General features: G+C 48.6%; 6 protein-coding genes across 6 annotated transcripts; 3 read left to right on the top strand and 3 right to left on the bottom strand.

The window, feature by feature from the left end:
- Positions 1-168: 168 nt before the first annotated feature.
- Positions 169-2,014, bottom strand: FMAN_10437 (uncharacterized protein; the record flags this gene model as incomplete). Its single annotated transcript, XM_041821111.1, has 3 exons — positions 169-680; positions 734-1,934; positions 1,988-2,014. 3 exons carry the CDS (start codon positions 2,012-2,014, stop codon positions 169-171), a joined length of 1,740 nt encoding a protein of 579 aa, XP_041686924.1.
- A 643-nt stretch (positions 2,015-2,657) lies between these two features.
- FMAN_10436 (uncharacterized protein) lies at positions 2,658-4,610 on the top strand (the record flags this gene model as incomplete). The annotated part of the gene is made up of 7 exons (XM_041821110.1): positions 2,658-2,729; positions 2,803-2,836; positions 2,889-3,055; positions 3,113-3,476; positions 3,533-3,607; positions 3,655-3,897; positions 3,949-4,610. 7 exons carry the CDS (start codon positions 2,658-2,660, stop codon positions 4,608-4,610), a joined length of 1,617 nt encoding a protein of 538 aa, XP_041686923.1.
- Positions 4,611-4,933: 323 nt separating this feature from the next.
- On the bottom strand, positions 4,934-6,655 carry FMAN_10435 (uncharacterized protein; the record flags this gene model as incomplete). Its single annotated transcript, XM_041821109.1, has 4 exons — positions 4,934-5,799; positions 5,850-6,054; positions 6,105-6,374; positions 6,425-6,655. 4 exons carry the CDS (start codon positions 6,653-6,655, stop codon positions 4,934-4,936), a joined length of 1,572 nt encoding a protein of 523 aa, XP_041686922.1.
- A 330-nt stretch (positions 6,656-6,985) lies between these two features.
- Positions 6,986-8,410, top strand: FMAN_10434 (uncharacterized protein; the record flags this gene model as incomplete). Its single annotated transcript, XM_041821108.1, has 2 exons — positions 6,986-7,506; positions 7,552-8,410. The coding sequence occupies 2 exons, from the start codon at positions 6,986-6,988 to the stop codon at positions 8,408-8,410; spliced, it is 1,380 nt and encodes a 459-aa protein (XP_041686921.1).
- Positions 8,411-8,944: 534 nt separating this feature from the next.
- Positions 8,945-9,782, bottom strand: FMAN_10433 (uncharacterized protein; the record flags this gene model as incomplete). The annotated part of the gene is made up of 2 exons (XM_041821107.1): positions 8,945-9,597; positions 9,653-9,782. 2 exons carry the CDS (start codon positions 9,780-9,782, stop codon positions 8,945-8,947), a joined length of 783 nt encoding a protein of 260 aa, XP_041686920.1.
- Positions 9,783-12,176: 2,394 nt separating this feature from the next.
- Positions 12,177-13,632, top strand: FMAN_10432 (uncharacterized protein; the record flags this gene model as incomplete). Its single annotated transcript, XM_041821106.1, has 6 exons — positions 12,177-12,209; positions 12,289-12,376; positions 12,433-12,485; positions 12,534-13,031; positions 13,082-13,335; positions 13,407-13,632. 6 exons carry the CDS (start codon positions 12,177-12,179, stop codon positions 13,630-13,632), a joined length of 1,152 nt encoding a protein of 383 aa, XP_041686919.1.
- Positions 13,633-15,449: the final 1,817 nt, after the last annotated feature.

Genomic DNA, 15,449 nt, shown 5'->3' with positions numbered 1-15,449 from the left:
TGGCGACAAGTTGTATGCCATGGTTGCAATACCAACGGGCTTTTTTCAATTCTTAGCATAATTTCTGTTAGATGAGACGAGATGTAGAGTGCACATACCCATCACCTTTAGGATGGATTGCCGACGCGTTGCAGCATAGCATGGACGAAATGTTTCCCATTGCTTAATTTACCAACTGTCAAAGTTCCCAAAACCACCCCCCTTAATCTTCTTGCGTGTTGGTTCCTCCCACGTGTCAACGTCCTCAATATCAGCCTCGTTGGTCGTCGCTGTGTTCTGATGAGTTACGGTCTTCAGGTATTTGCCAACACTCTCACCGGCGCCTGTGCTATCAACAGTGCCGTCATTGCGTATCCGTTTGCCGGTCCATGTTGTCTTGTCATCGTCTGTACCACCTTGTAACTGAATCTTCTCCTGTTCCCTGGTCTGACGCTCGTGTTCCTGTTTTTGTTTCTGAAACTCGGCGAAAGGGTCATGAAAGACAACGATGTCTTTGATAACAATCTTGTTGAGGGGTCGGCTAGACCCATCGGTAGGTACATCCTCCATCTTGGAAAGAACATTGAGATTCTCGACAACCTTTCCAAAGACTGTGTGCTTGCGGTCAAGGTGTGGCGTGGGCTTATACGCAATAAAGAACTGACTTGAGTTTGTATTCTTGCCCTTGTTGGCCATGGAGACTAGTGATCAGAGATTAGCGAGGACTACAACATGCTTATGATGGGTTACTAACTCGTTCCTCGGGCATTGTGTGACATTGGACCGTCGAACTCATCATCGAAATACTTTCCCCATATACTCTGCCCGCCTCGGCCCGTGCCTGATGGATCACCACCCTGAATCATAAAGTTTGGGATGTTTCGATGAAAGGCTACACCCTTATAGTAGCTAGTCTGTGCTAATCTTATGAAATTCCACACAGCCTTGGGTGCAAACTCAGGATACAGCTCGATTGTTATGTCGCCCAGATTTGTTTCTATTCTGGCATACCCGGTTGTCTTGACTCGCTTGGGCTTTAGCATATACTCCTCATCCGTCAGCAGAGCTCTCTCGCCGCTCGTCTCAGGTGTCAGTCCTGTGCTGGTGAAACTAGCGGCGGCTTTGCCCGTGGTGTAAGCTGCCGAGTTAGCAGCCAGCTTCTTGTCCTTGATCATAGAATGGCGGACAACATTGTTGGCAGCAGTAGGCTTGGTGAGGGCAGTCGAGCTACGGTTGATATCACCGCCCTGCTCACGAGCCTTGCGCGCCTTCTCCACCGCGGCTTTCGCACGCGAAACCTTGTCGCCCAGGCTTCCTAATGCACTGGAGTTGATATTGCCGGCGTTGCGCTCACCCTCCTGTTCCTTGGTCAATTGCGCCTGCTCGCCATCCTTCAGGTACTTGAACTGGTCCAGGTTGCGACTGGCCGCACTCTGGGGATCCTGAAGTGTAATTATGTCGGCGCGACTAAACTCTTCATCATCGACGAGGTCACGCCAGGATTTGGCCTTGATATTCATACGTTCGACCGTATCCCAAGCGAAGACATTGGCGTAGGTCCCATGACGAATGGCAACAATATGTGTGTTGTCGGTGAAGACTTTGTAGGTGACCGGATCGATCAAGTCGCCTTTTCCGTCGCTCAAGCCCGTGCCCAGAGAGTCTGATTCTGAATTCCGAGCAAAGTTGAGACGGATCAGATCTTTCTTTTGTAGAGGCTCGCCAGTGACGGGGTTCTGATTGGGGTGCTTGTCAAGCCAGGCGCTGATGACCTCAACGTCGAAGATCGTTCCACCGGGGGTGCAGACAGGGTTCTTGAAGGGTTGGAGACTGGCTGCGCAAAAGTTAAAAGGAAGACGGCGAAATGATGCACTGGCGTTTTGATTGCGAGAAGAAGCGCCAGCGCCAACACTGGGGGAGAAGGCATCGGCTGAGGACCACTCTGAGTGTGTAATCTGGAGTCATTGAGTCAGATGGAACGTGAGTTTTGATAGACGAGTAGACCTACATAGAGCTTGTCTGTTCCTTTACCCATTCTTGCGCTGGTTCAACGTAAAGAACTTCGGGGGGGGGGGGGGGGAGAAGCTATGATGATGAAGATGGAATTTTACAGTCGCATTCATGGACTAACTATAGGTACGTTAGACTTATGATGCGCCACCACGCTAGGCTGTGGGCACCTTAGCAGCTAACATGGTGCCTGAGACGACCTGGGGCTTATCGCTATCGTGGACCTCTGAGCCAATGGGAAAACAGGGGCCCTTGGCTTCTCCTGCCGCTGGTGCTGACCTGGCATCACCGGCGACCAATTACGTATACACGTTGGTTACTCCCTTGAATCTGCAACTCGTCACTTATTAACTCGATGCATCTTCTTTCAACCTCGATCTACCTTATTGAATTTGACTCATCAATTACCCGTATCGCCCAACAACTCTACAAAATATTGATCGTGTCCGAGTCGACAAGGACGACGCTAGAAAGGACTCTCGACAGGCTCGATATGCTCCATAAATTGAGAAGCTCCCGCGCCACCACTTAAACGTTGCTCAAGCTCCCTTTGGTCTCGCACGTTTGGTCTCTCGTCTTGAATTTCGGCCTTCTTGATTCCAACGTCGCCCCCACGTATCTCATCGTAGCACGCCGACGCTCCCGCTGCGACCACCGACATAACAATCATGAGGTTCCTAACGGGACTGCTCGTGTTGGGCATGTCCCTTTGGACAACCCAAGCTTATGAGATTGGACTGGTACGGGCGGCCTCCATCCTGCGATGCAATGCGAATCGTTCGGATTGAAAATACTAACGTCTCTGTCATCTAGAGCGAGAAGGAAGGCTATCAAGAATACTGTACCGGTAGGTTATGCCTCCAACATGCAATGCGACTCTTGGATCTAACATGTTCCAGGCATGTACAGCAAAACCTCATGGGGTGGACCCGTTGACCCATTCATCCTCGTCAAGTTCCTCAACACCAGCAACTCCGATGTAAAGGATCCGATTGCGAGCTTGGTGATATTTGAGTGGAAGGACCGAAACCTCGTTGGAATCCCCGATCCGAATACTCCCGGCAACGTAAGTGCTGGCGATTCCATATGTATGCCACGCACGCACTCTTCTGACACATGATAGCGACTTGGCGTCTGTGGTGACGATTTCGTCAAGCAAGGTTACTGTAACAAGACCGATATTGGCAAATTCATCCTGCATCCCGACGTCGACAAGAAGTCTTCGAGCATGGTCCTCACAAAGGCTGTCCACCTCAACGATGCGGCTCCAATCAATTATGCTATCAAGAAGACTGGATACTACTGCGTTCTTACAGATGTGGTAAACACAAAGAAGTACGACCTAGTAGTCGAATATCGCAACGCTTATGGCGAGCTAGAGGCAACCCAGATTCCTAAGTTGCCCTTCTATGGTGGCATGAGTATCTTGTATGCTCTCCTTGCTGCCTACTGGGGTTTCTTGTACTATCAGCACAGGCATGACATATGTAAGCAGGAACCTCGTATACGCTGCTTCAACTAATTGCATGCTGACCTTACTCAGTGGCTGTGCAAAACTACATCACGGCCATTCTCGTTTTCCTAGTGGTGGAAATGCTCATAACATGGGGTTTCTATGGTTTGCCTCTCCTTTGGTTTAGTCTACCCGTCCTAACTCGAGTATAGAATACCAGAACCGTCATGGCTCCAATGTTGGCTCGAAGGTTTTCCTTACCATTGTTGGAATTCTTAACGCTGGCCGAAACTCATTCTCGTTCTTCTTGCTGCTTATTGTCTGCATGGGCTATGGTGTTGTGAAGCACACCCTCGGTAGGACCATGATTAGGGTGCGATGGCTTGCTGCGGCTCACTTCCTGTTTGGACTGGTCTACTCACTGACTTTCCTCTCCATCACCCCTGAGACAGCTGGTAAGATCTCTATGATGAACTGTTTCATTAGTCGTATCTGACTGAATATAGGCCCATTTGTGCTTCTTATCGTCCTACCCCTGGCGGGCACATTGACTGCCTTCTATGTCTGGACACTCAACTCACTCAACTGGACACTCAAGGATCTCCGCGAGCGAAAGCAGCACGCAAAGGAAGCCATGTACCGAAAGCTCTGGTGGGCCATCCTAATCAGTGTCATGGTCATCTTTGGTTTCTTCTTCTTCAACAGCTTCACCTTTGCCTCAGCCAGCGATCCCGACTTTGTTCCATTCCACTGGAAAACACGATGGTTCATCCTCGATGGCTGGTTGAACGTTGTCTACTTTGCTGACGTCGCATGGATTGCCTACCTTTGGCGCCCTACTTCCAACAACCGCCGCTTTGCCATGAGTGATGAGATTGCTCAAGATGACGATGGCAACTTTGACCTTGGCGATATCGGTGTTCCAGGAGAAGACTCGGATGACGAGGACGTCGAAGTGGGCAAGACTCGCAACGACTCGAGCAACGCCAATGGCCTCTCCTTTTCAAGTGCGTCGCACAGCAGCGCTCAACCACCCAGAAACAATACTCGTACCGCTCCTCGTGAGTCACTGGAGAATGAGACCATTTTTGCTATAGGCGAGGATGGCGACAAGTTTTCAGACGATGGAAGTGACGAAGAGGACGCAAAGCTTGTGAAAACGAAGTAAGAGGAGGATGGCAATTGACTTACGCTGAATCTGCATGCGATCAAAGCTGGGCGCATCCTGTTTGTGTAATTGTAGGGTTGTCGAAGGGATCAAATCTTACTGATGAATGAACTGAACTGAGTTTTCGATTAAGCAACGTTTTCTTGCATGGGTAGTGAGTAATACGTGTAGTATATGGGCTTTTGGGTTTGGTTTTGGATAGATCAGAGTTGTCGTATAAGGATACAATGGTTTGATCAATTTACATACTGTTACAATATCTTTTCAGACTTTATTCTCCTAAAGCACCGTGGTGCAGTACAGCGGCCGGGCAATGTCCATTGTTAACCCAAGACATCACCCCCAAACCCAACTGGTCGTCTTCGACCGTCATTCTCAGGTAGGATAGCCAATGCTTTATACAGTTTCCCCATGCCGTCAGGGCCCTTATCAACAAGGCGCTTCCAGGCTCCGTCGATCTTATCAGCAGTCTCCTTGTCGACGCCCGACGCCTTGGTCAATTGTTCAGCACGCTCTCGGATGCCCATCAACTCAAGAAAGTCACCCTGGTTGACGGGTCCATGGACTTCAACGCCTTCACTTGCTGACATGGCCACTTCAGCAATGGCAGTGAAATCGACATCTGCACTCAAGTCGACCAGACCAGGCGCAGAAAAGGGACTCACTCGCTTGTGGTGCCGGATACCGCGAAGGGAGTTGATAGGGACGGTATCTGACGTTCCGTAATCAAGAATAAGGGCAGCACCGCTGGGCTTAGTCTTGGGATACTGTTCAGAACCGCCGATACGAGTTGCAAAGTCTGTAGCGAAGATGGACGCATCTGGGCACACTTCAATGACGGAATTGGGCAAATTCTTGAGCTTGCGGTACCTCGTTGAGGTCTCAGGGAGGAAACGAGAGTGGCGAGTAGGCGTGGATGAAAGTGTAAGCTGGAACTCAGGAGGCGGCTCATCTTGTTGTGATTTTGGTGTTCCAAGTTGAGCGTGAGTGACGCCCGGCGGCGTCGGCGAGACCATCATTTCTCGCCATTCCATAGCGGGTTTGGTGTTCGCAGGTGGTGGTGGTCGAGCAGGCGAGGCCGGTGAAGATGCCTTTGGTTGGGGGGGAGGAGCTGAAGCGGATTGGAAGCTGTGAATAGGGAGAGCATCAAAGAACTCATGAGCGATTATGAAGGGCATTTTGTCAGCTCCTGCGTACTGCCGTTAGTCAGACCCGTTACATTATGTGAGCTTTTCCTACCAGTTGGAATAGACTTGATAGTGTCGGTCCAGACAATCTGCTTGCCGTTGTACTTGCTGGGGCTATGAAAACCAGACTTTGACTCTGATGATGGCGCATCCGGGCCACAAAGGAGTTGCTTCTGGGCGTTTCTCAGTTCGCGGCTGGCTTCAACCATGTATACAGCATCGATACTATTAGCCATCGCAGGAAACCGTTGAACGGTCTAATCCAAGTCAGTGAGTCTTTCAAGCTCAACCAATGAATGTCACATACTCGAAGCATATCATCCATAAGAGTACCTCGACCAGGGCCAACCTCGATGAGTTGGACGCCCTCTTTAGGGCGGCCTTGGCTGATCCATTCAGCGATGAACCAGATACCGACAAGTTCACCAAAGATTTGCGAAATCTCTGGCGATGTAACGAAGTCTCCTTTTGTGCCAAACTGATCCCGACCTTCACCGATGGCCCCAGTGTAGTAGCCTCCAATATCTCCGGTCAAGCACATGCGCATGTAACTGGCCAACGGAACAGGTCCAGTTGTCTAAGAAGAATGGTCAGTACAAGCATGAACTTGTAGCGGGGCTCACTCACTGATATAGCAGCGAAGAGCTGCTTGGCTAATGGCGTTGACCACTGTCTCTCGCTCTCCTTCTGGTCCTCGTTCTTGAATATCTCATCAATATCTGTGGCATCTTGACATTTACGAACAGTGGATGAGAGGCTCCGGCCAACACAAGGATGGAACAAGCTTGGCCATGGTATACACCGGCCACCGTCCAATTTCAGTCTCGCGAAAGGTTTGGAGCCTAGTGATCTAAACATCCTGAGCCTGTCTCCTGTGAGCGAGAGCAATTGAATTAGCTACAGAATAAATTAGCTGGCGATGCTCTCACTTCCATGTAAGCTGTACCTAGTAAGTAGTACAGCAAGTGACGATGCTTTTCGAAGTATTTACTGATAAGATAAGAAACTTGCCCATTCATCTATACCTAGGTAAGGCAACTTGGACGTTTCTCCCCGCAACACCAATTCGCTTCACTCATAAACCAGGCACCATTAGACAGCGTCAAATGCGTGACTTTGGAAGTTTTTCGTTTCGATTCCTATCCATAAACTAGTTACAGAAGCTACGCGCAGTCTCCCACCGCCGCTATGTCCAGCAAATCTCGGTGGGCCGACACCGAAGAAGACGCCCGTATCGACGCCAAACTCAAGGAAGAAAAGCGACGTAAGAAGGCAGAAAAGGCTCGAAAGGTTGAAGAAGAGAAGAAAGCACAAGAAGCTGCGCAACAAAAAGCGCTCCAACTTGACGATGACCGGCCCTCGAAGCGCCGCAGGATCACCCCCGAACCAGGCGAAAACCAACAAGGCAAGGCACCTCCAGCGAAGCTATTGCGGTTTCCAGCGGGCACCTGGGGGAAGTGCAGAAGCGTTGAGAATTACGAGAAGCTAAACGATATCGAGGAGGGGACTTACGGCTGGGTTGCGCGGGCGACAAACAAAGCTACGGGAAAGGTTGTCGCGCTCAAGAGGTTGAAGCTGGAACCTCAAGATCGAAACGGGCTCCCCGTCACAGGCCTGCGCGAAATACAAATATTGAAGGATTGCCAACACCGGAATATTGTCACCATGGAAGAAGTGGTTGTAGGCGACGACGTATCACGGCCAGACAAGTAAGCACATGGCACTTGGTTGGCGTTGGAGACTACAGCTAACAGCCAGGCCAGCTCTTTATTCCTCGTCCTCGAATTCGTCGAACACGACCTAAAATCCATTCTTGATGATATGCCCGAGCCATTTCTCTCTTCCGAGGTAAAGCGTCTCCTATTACAGCTTACGTCAGGCATTGCATATCTCCACGACAACTGGATTATACATCGCGACCTCAAAACCTCTAATCTCCTCCTTAGCAACCGTGGCCAGTTGAAAATTGCCGACTTTGGTATGGCCCGCTATGTTGGCGATCCTCCCCCGAAACTCACACAACTCGTCGTCACCCTTTGGTACCGGGCTCCGGAGCTACTACTTGGCGCAAAGACATACGGTGCGGCGGTAGACATGTGGAGCGTGGGCTGTATATTTGGCGAGCTAATAACCCGGGAGCCTCTTCTTCAGGGCAAGAATGAAGTCGATCAAGTCTCGCGCATCTTCGAGCTCTGTGGTGTTCCCACAGAAGAGATATGGCCCGGGTTTCGTCGTCTCCCCAATGCGCGCTCATTGCGACTTCCCAAGACACAAGGCGCTACCGGATCTGTCATTCGCGCTCGCTTTCCCGGCCTCACTACCGCAGGCGCCAATTTGCTGGGTGATCTCCTATCACTTGACCCTGAAAGAAGACCGTCGGCGAGTGAGATGCTGCAGCACGAGTACTTCCGACAGGACCCAAAGCCTAAACCGGAGAGCATGTTCCCAACGTTCCCTAGTAAGGCGAATCAGGAACGACGAAGGCGTGCAGAGCCTCATGCGCCTGTGCGTGGTGGACAGGCTGCGTCGCTGGGCGATGCTGACTTCAGTGGCATTTTTCTGGGGCGGGATAAAGAAGAAAGGGGGGCAGGGTTCCAGCTGCGTATGGTCTAAGTTTATGTGCATCGTGTCAATTCTAACGTTGTTCCTGGGAGGCGAAAGAAGCTATGAACGTTTACCACGATATGTGGAAATAAACTCGAAGCACATATATAATTGATTCTCTCGGCGGGTTAGGCGCATATAAGAACCTTAATAGACAACCATAGAGATACAAGATTTAAGACGGGGGTTATGATTATCTGACGACAAACTCGCCGCAATCGGTAACCAAGGACCGATGAGATTAATATATATATAGTAGACAAGATCATTAAATGACCCAACTCATTTCGACCACCTGATTAATCATAAGCATCCAAACTGGGGCTCTCCCTGTTTTTGCAATGTGACTTCACCACAGCGACACCCGTCTGTCAACGCCTTCAACAGTGTGTGAAATATCCCGATAAAGGTGAAACAATAACCAATAAACATTTTTTCTCCTTCTGATGCTTGCCTGTCCATAACACCCCCAATAATAACTCCAAAAATCAGTTGCAAAGAAAAAAAAAGGATAAAAAACAGAAATGACACCGGGTGCTTTGACTAGTTGTTGCAGATATCACAGTTCCACTGGGGATAGGGTGTGTAGGCTGCAGGTGTGTACATGCCAAACTGGAAGGTCTTCTCAACTTGCAGGTAGCCAGGAGAGGGCAGGTCGGTGATGGCCGAGTCAGAATCCTTGATGACGAGAGTGTACATGCCGACCACGAGAGGAGCATCGGGGTCGTTGGCCTGCTTGCTGGTGTCCCAGACGAAGGTAGGGTTGGTCGCAAAAGTCATATTGGCAGTGAGAGTGTATGTCTCGCCTGCGGAAGACTGGCTGACAAGGACGTCGATGGCAGTTGGTGTGCCCTCAAGTGAGGTGTAGTTCCAGCCGAAGGTGGCGTAGTCACCAATCTTGAAGAGAGGTGTGGGAACATACATGGTATCGGGAAGTGTCATGCTCACACCACCGGGCTGAACATCGGCAGAGAAGGTTGTGCGCTTGGGTGCAGATGTTCCAGTTTTGGTGCCGGACTTCTTCTTGCCTGTCTCGGTAGCGGTCTTGGTGTTGTCTGTAGTTCCAGTCTCAGTGCCTGTCTCGACTTTGGCGGTGTTCAAGTTGGTCTGTTTAGCGCCGTTCTTTCGGGTGCTTGAAGCCTCTTCATTGTCGGTTTTGTCTTGACGAGCCTTGATAACGCCGGTCTCCTGTGGCACTATGAAGAGTCAGTAAAAGGGGTTGTTTACGGGTGGGTGAGAAGGTTAGCGTACTGGCTTCATGTGCAACGCGTCGGACAACGACTGAATCGGCAGGAGGAAACCAGTTAGGCCATGCTGCCGCTAGAGGGGCAACAGAGGAGAGGCAGACAGCCAGCTGAAGGAGGTTCGAGGCGGGACGCATGATGGATCTTTGGTGGGTTTGAGAACGAAAGGGGGGTCGAGCGAGATAATGTCAGGGCGGTCACAGTGGTTGTGGTTAGCGATCAACCGATGAATGAGTCCCGAGTGTCGATGATGGTGTTGTCGATATTGATCGATTATATTCCAAGAGATGGCTGGACCGCTTGTACGTGATACTAATAGATGTTGATACCAGAAGATGCTAAGCGTGTCCAAATCGACGAGCGAACGAAGGATGAAGCGTATAGTGAAGTGAGAGAAGTAGCAAAAGGCGAGAAACAACAAAGGCCGATGAAACGATGGCTACGACGATCTGCTGCTAGTCTCAAAACGCTGGAATTGATCGATCTTAAAGATAACGAACGAGAGTAAGAAGCGAGAAGTGGACAAGAAATCAACAGAGCAAAAAAGAGGGATCAGAACAGGGGAAAGCGTTATGTTGGTTAGGTTGGCCCAGCAGGCGGTACAGTAGGAGCAAGGGGTTGGTCTTTTCCATTAGCACATGCTAACCTTAGTAAGGTAACCTACCTACCTGGGAGATGTACGTACCTGCCGTGGCTACACCAGATTGACTTTAAAGTCAAAACAGCGACTCCTTCCTTTTGGGTGGAGGTCTGGGCGGTAGCCGTTGAATTTTTGTTAGTGGATGCTTGTAGGTAAGGTACCTCTCATGCTATGAGGTACCTAACGGTGGCGCTGGACAAAAGTGTTTACAAAGCCTTCCCCGAGGACTGGATTATTGGGTCTATTCTACTACGTAGGTACCTACCCGCGGTAAGACAAGGAAGTCATCTCGTGTTGACTGACGATCTGGATCCTTGTGTTTCTCTTTATGTATCATCCCAGTATCCGTACAAGAGGTAAAAATGGGTGCATTGTTTCTAGATACTTCGAATAAACAAATTAATGATGGCACACACGCGTCTACTCCGTACTGTTGTATGTACTCTAGCACAAAGTTTAGTGTAGACCGTCGCTCAGGGTGGTTGATGAATTTGGATTGGAACTCGCAATGGGACAAGTCAACGATGGAAAGAGGGAGAATGCATCACATGATCTCGTGTTTGTCAGTCTGATTCACCTAAAAATAACCTCTTAGCCCCTTGTTGATTCCCCGCCGTCCCTGTTCGGAGTCCCCTAAGCTTCCGCTATTCTCGGCAATCATGCACTAAATATGGTGCATGGCTCCATCATCAGATTTTTGTTCTCGACGGTTGTGTCCAGGGACGGGTCATGCATGCCGCCGGGGTGTGAAGAACCGCGAACTAATCTGCTTGTGTTGTTTGCTGATAACGGTTTTTTTTTTTTTTTTTTTTTTTTTTTTTAATATTTTTTAAAAATTAACTAAGTTTTATACTGAAAAGACTTTCCTGTTGATTGTCTTTTCACCGACTACCTAAGCCTCGTTTAGCCTCACCCGTAAGACTAACATAAACTGCCCATCTTGATAATGGCGTCTTAAATTAAAGTGCCCCCTCCGTCCCCGTCCCCGTCCCCGTTATTATTATCTCCCGATCAATGTAACATACCTCTTCCGTGTCTCGTGGACCCGTCTTCCACAACATCAAGACACAGTGTTTGCCAGCGACGTTTGTAGAATACAACGGCTGTGCAGACTCAAGTATCCATCTGTCTGTTTGATTGAGAACCGTCTGGTTACATACCTAATGCCCCGGTGCTGTTCCTTTGATACTTTCTGTCTCTTTCTCCTTGTGTCATGACTTACTTGAAGTGTTCCTCTTCAATGCAAGCCATATATACACTCGCTTCCGGGATGACTCCAGGTCACATCGAGGAGTGATGGTATTATCACGTCACTCTTTCAATTCTGTTTCATCTTTCGTGCTGCAATGTTCTTACAGCCAGTATGTTTCTGTGTATACCTACCTACCGTCAAAGTCTTGACTCAAAAGTAAAGGAGACCATAAAAGATATTCAATAATATATGGTATACATTAATCTGCAGGTGATGGGCGAATCAAAGTCCTCCAACATCGCCAATGTTTGCCTTTTTCAAGCCAGTAAACGGCCAGCGGGAGGCTCGCAGCCGCACGTGAATCAGGCTCGTTGGTTCGCCCTGCCTTAGGTAGGTAGGTTTATGAGATCCAATCCAATGGTGACTGCCTGTCCAATCTTCCATGCCCGGAGGAGAAAGTGCTCTGATAACTGGAAGCACTTTCCATCAAACTCTTATATATTGGTTTCACCAACCAATTTGGGTTTTCTCCTTTTCATCCGTATCAAAATCAAGATCAGCTCATGAGCCCACGAATTATCAACATGAGCATGAACATGAGAATGAGCATGAACAAGACGCAGTAAGCAAGAATTATTATAGCTCGTTTGGGTACCGAGACATCACGTAATACTCACCTATTCGCAGGAAACAAGATGTATGACCCCTGTCTTGCTTATTGGAGAGTCCTTTGCACTCAGCAGAGAACTACCAAAAAAATGCATGAAATGCAAGTCGTGCAAACGCTTCATCGAACTGACACTGGTCCAAGGGCCTTGATATGCCAGTGAGCGACCCCCAATGCGTGTACGTGCCTCGAGAGGAATACCAGAGCCTCCTTACGATTGCTCACCAGTATGGTATGTAATCGCGGCACAGCCTATACTGGCAATCTCTGACAGTTGCCTGTGATCAGTCTACCTACGTCAGAATCTCATTGCACAAGGGCTGAACGAAGCAACTGTGGATGTACGTTACCAATTCACATCCGTCTACCAATCTCTAAACTTTCTGTAGTCTCTCTGCCATCAGAAGCCAGCTGGACATGCGCCCCCCTATGCCCCTGAACAGTTTGAACCATCGCCACCGGTACCGTTAACGTACAAAGAACAAGCATCTCCTTTCCCAGTTCAATCGAATTCCGCTTCGGGCTGCCCTGACGAAGAGCAAGGGCTTCGTTTGAGCAGGAGTTGGCAGCCTAATGCGTCTTATCGACCCTCAACCTCTCCAGGTGGCTCGATCAACCGGAAAGGGCCCGGATATTTCCATGACAACAAAAGACCAGAAATCAAGGAGTGGTTTGAGCGCTCTGCGCAGAGGTCAGTCCGACTCCTCAATGTACCTGATGGCGTCACACATGGGGATGTTGCTGCGGTTATTCGAGGGGGTCCTGTTCTGGAGATCTTTCTTCGGGGCAAAGATAACACTGCCACGGTCTCCTTTTTGCATGAGGCTGATGCCTGTGCTTTTATTGAGAACTGCCGTACAGATGGTTTGTACATCAAAGACCGGAAGGTAAGTGCGTTTGCGAAAGGAGCCGGTGTCATTCTTATACGCCATCGCAGATACATACCAAATGGTCTGACTACCAGTTCACACTGAGTGGCCAGGTTGCCCATCATATTCGCAAAGGTGGCTCTCGTAACTTCGTCATCCGCAAGCGGGACCCTAACCTCACTATTCAGGCTATCCGTGGTGATCTGGAACACATTCACAATCTTCATGTGATCAGCATCGAATTTGAGAAGGACAGCTGTTTCATCAGTACCAATGCGGTCCATGGCGCTATCTATGCTCGAACTTGTCTTCAGAGCCGAGTGTAAGTTAGGCTCTGTCCCATGTTGAAGACCAGCCAGTTGTCCAGACAGTGCTAATTGGTAACTTATCAAGAGAGTACAGGGCTTCCCGTATTGAATGGTATGCCGATGAATGTGCACAGCCGTTTGAGAGAGCATCACCTGCATTTCAGGACCCTGTCCCTGACGTAAAGTCGCAGAGAAGTGTCATTGCCGCCCATCCATCACGCAAGGACCTCATGGGAAACCGTTTCCAGCTGTTGGATCTTTCTGATAGTGATGGAAGTAATGGGGATGATTCGTCTGACGACTCTTTTTGAGTTACTTGAGGCACAGCATATTCGATTCTTCGATCTAGAGTGATCTGGGGATTAATTTGCTGTGACGGTAATGATCTGTTCATTGGTGCGGGTTTTGCTTCAATCCTCTGTGTGAGAGAGAGGTCTAATCACGGAACATACAGTGGGGTTTGCTTGGCTGTAGATATCAGATGGTCAGTTTCTTATTGGCTCTGGGATTGCTTTTCGAAAGCAATCTCCTCAATGTCGACCCCAAGGCAGATTATTATCGAGAGTTTGAGACAGGTACGGGAGCATTACAATACCTGCATGGTGGTGAGAGGGCATCAATCTAATACACGAAAGGATTAATATGATATGTCGTGTTACGAATTTAAATAGCCTGACTATGGAATTAACTCTTCGACAGTGCAGCAGCTCAAATGCCAGACTGGACCTTTCCCTCGTCCATATCACCACAACCGCGATCCATAGATGAGGTAGATACGTTCGATATATACAATGTAGAGGATTTTGATGTCTTTAATATGAATCGAGGATGAGAACCGATCTAACGCGCAAAGGCCTGTGGGGATCTGCCTTGGTTGTCAAACGCGGCCATGGCATACAACACGCACTATATGCGCTTGTTTCGGGTTCTTAATTCATCTAGTTCTCAAGGCTCCTCTGGCTTATGTGAATATTCCAGCAAGTTCAATACTTTTATTACCAACTAGATCTCCAGGAATTGCCCTCTAGTTGTTTGTTCTCAAGTTATCAGGTTCAAGATGGCCAAATCGCAATATTATGGACGCAGGGTTAGATTATAAAATTCTAAAATAGTAATAAAAAAAAGAATTCAAAAAGAATTCAAAAAGAATTCAAAAAGAATTCAAAAAGAATTCAAAAAGAATTAAAGGAGAACAATAATCTAGATAAAAGATTTAAAGAAAAACAAGAATAAAAGAAAAAAGCGCGCGAATGACGTCCATCTTTGGTAGGTCGATCGAACCTCAGTTCTGTCCGGACGATCAGGTTCTTGTCGTTCATGCCACTAAGCACTGCTTTAACCACTTGGCCATGCCATCGAATTCCGTCGTTGTTAAAACCAGAAAGAGAGTTTATGATTCATAAAGGTCTTAAGGTTTCATAGGATCTGGTTGGATGTTCCATGGCGTACGTGTGATGATAGGTACCTTAGTTATTGGCAGCTGGCTCGCACTGCCAAGCAAGTAGCAGATATAAAAGACACGTTCCCAGCCACAGCAATGAAGAGCAGGTTCTGTGGTCTCGAGTGGTGAGGGCGTCTATCGAAAGGTCAGGGAGGATACACCTGACGATCGTTGGATCAATTGCTTTTCTTTTGTTGTTAAGACATACCCGCAACTGTCGAGAATTCTATTTACCCCTGAAGTCTGGTATCTTCTCCATCAAAACCAGGGCTGCTGCTGACCCATTGAGATCACCATCACGGGTCTGTCTAATGAACAGATAGTAGATAGATTTTTGAAACAAGCGAGTCGATGTGGTGAGTGAGCCCTTGAGCCTTCAAACCGAACTACTTGAGTAGGTATCTACCTGTCAGGGGCAGCGAGATTTGAATCCATGTCAGAGTGCTATAGAGCCAGAAGTAAGCCAACAGGAAAGCAACCTGAGATGCCAAATGCACCGGCAAATGTCTCAAGTATCTCTACGTGGCCAAAGAGGAGGAAGCCTCAACGAGTTCTTAACGGAGTAGTTGAAGGTCTGATTCTATCTTATTCAACGTACGCAGCAGCGGCGGTCAACTAAAGCATCCCCCATGGCTGCTTCTGGTACTCAATAATACTCGTACATATACACATACGGACCTGGGCCAT

This window comes from Fusarium mangiferae (assembly GCF_900044065.1).
Source record: "Fusarium mangiferae strain MRC7560 genome assembly, contig: FMAN_scaffold011, whole genome shotgun sequence".
Taxonomy (NCBI): Eukaryota; Fungi; Ascomycota; class Sordariomycetes; order Hypocreales; family Nectriaceae; genus Fusarium; species Fusarium mangiferae.
This window is presented reverse-complemented; position numbering and strand designations above follow the sequence as displayed.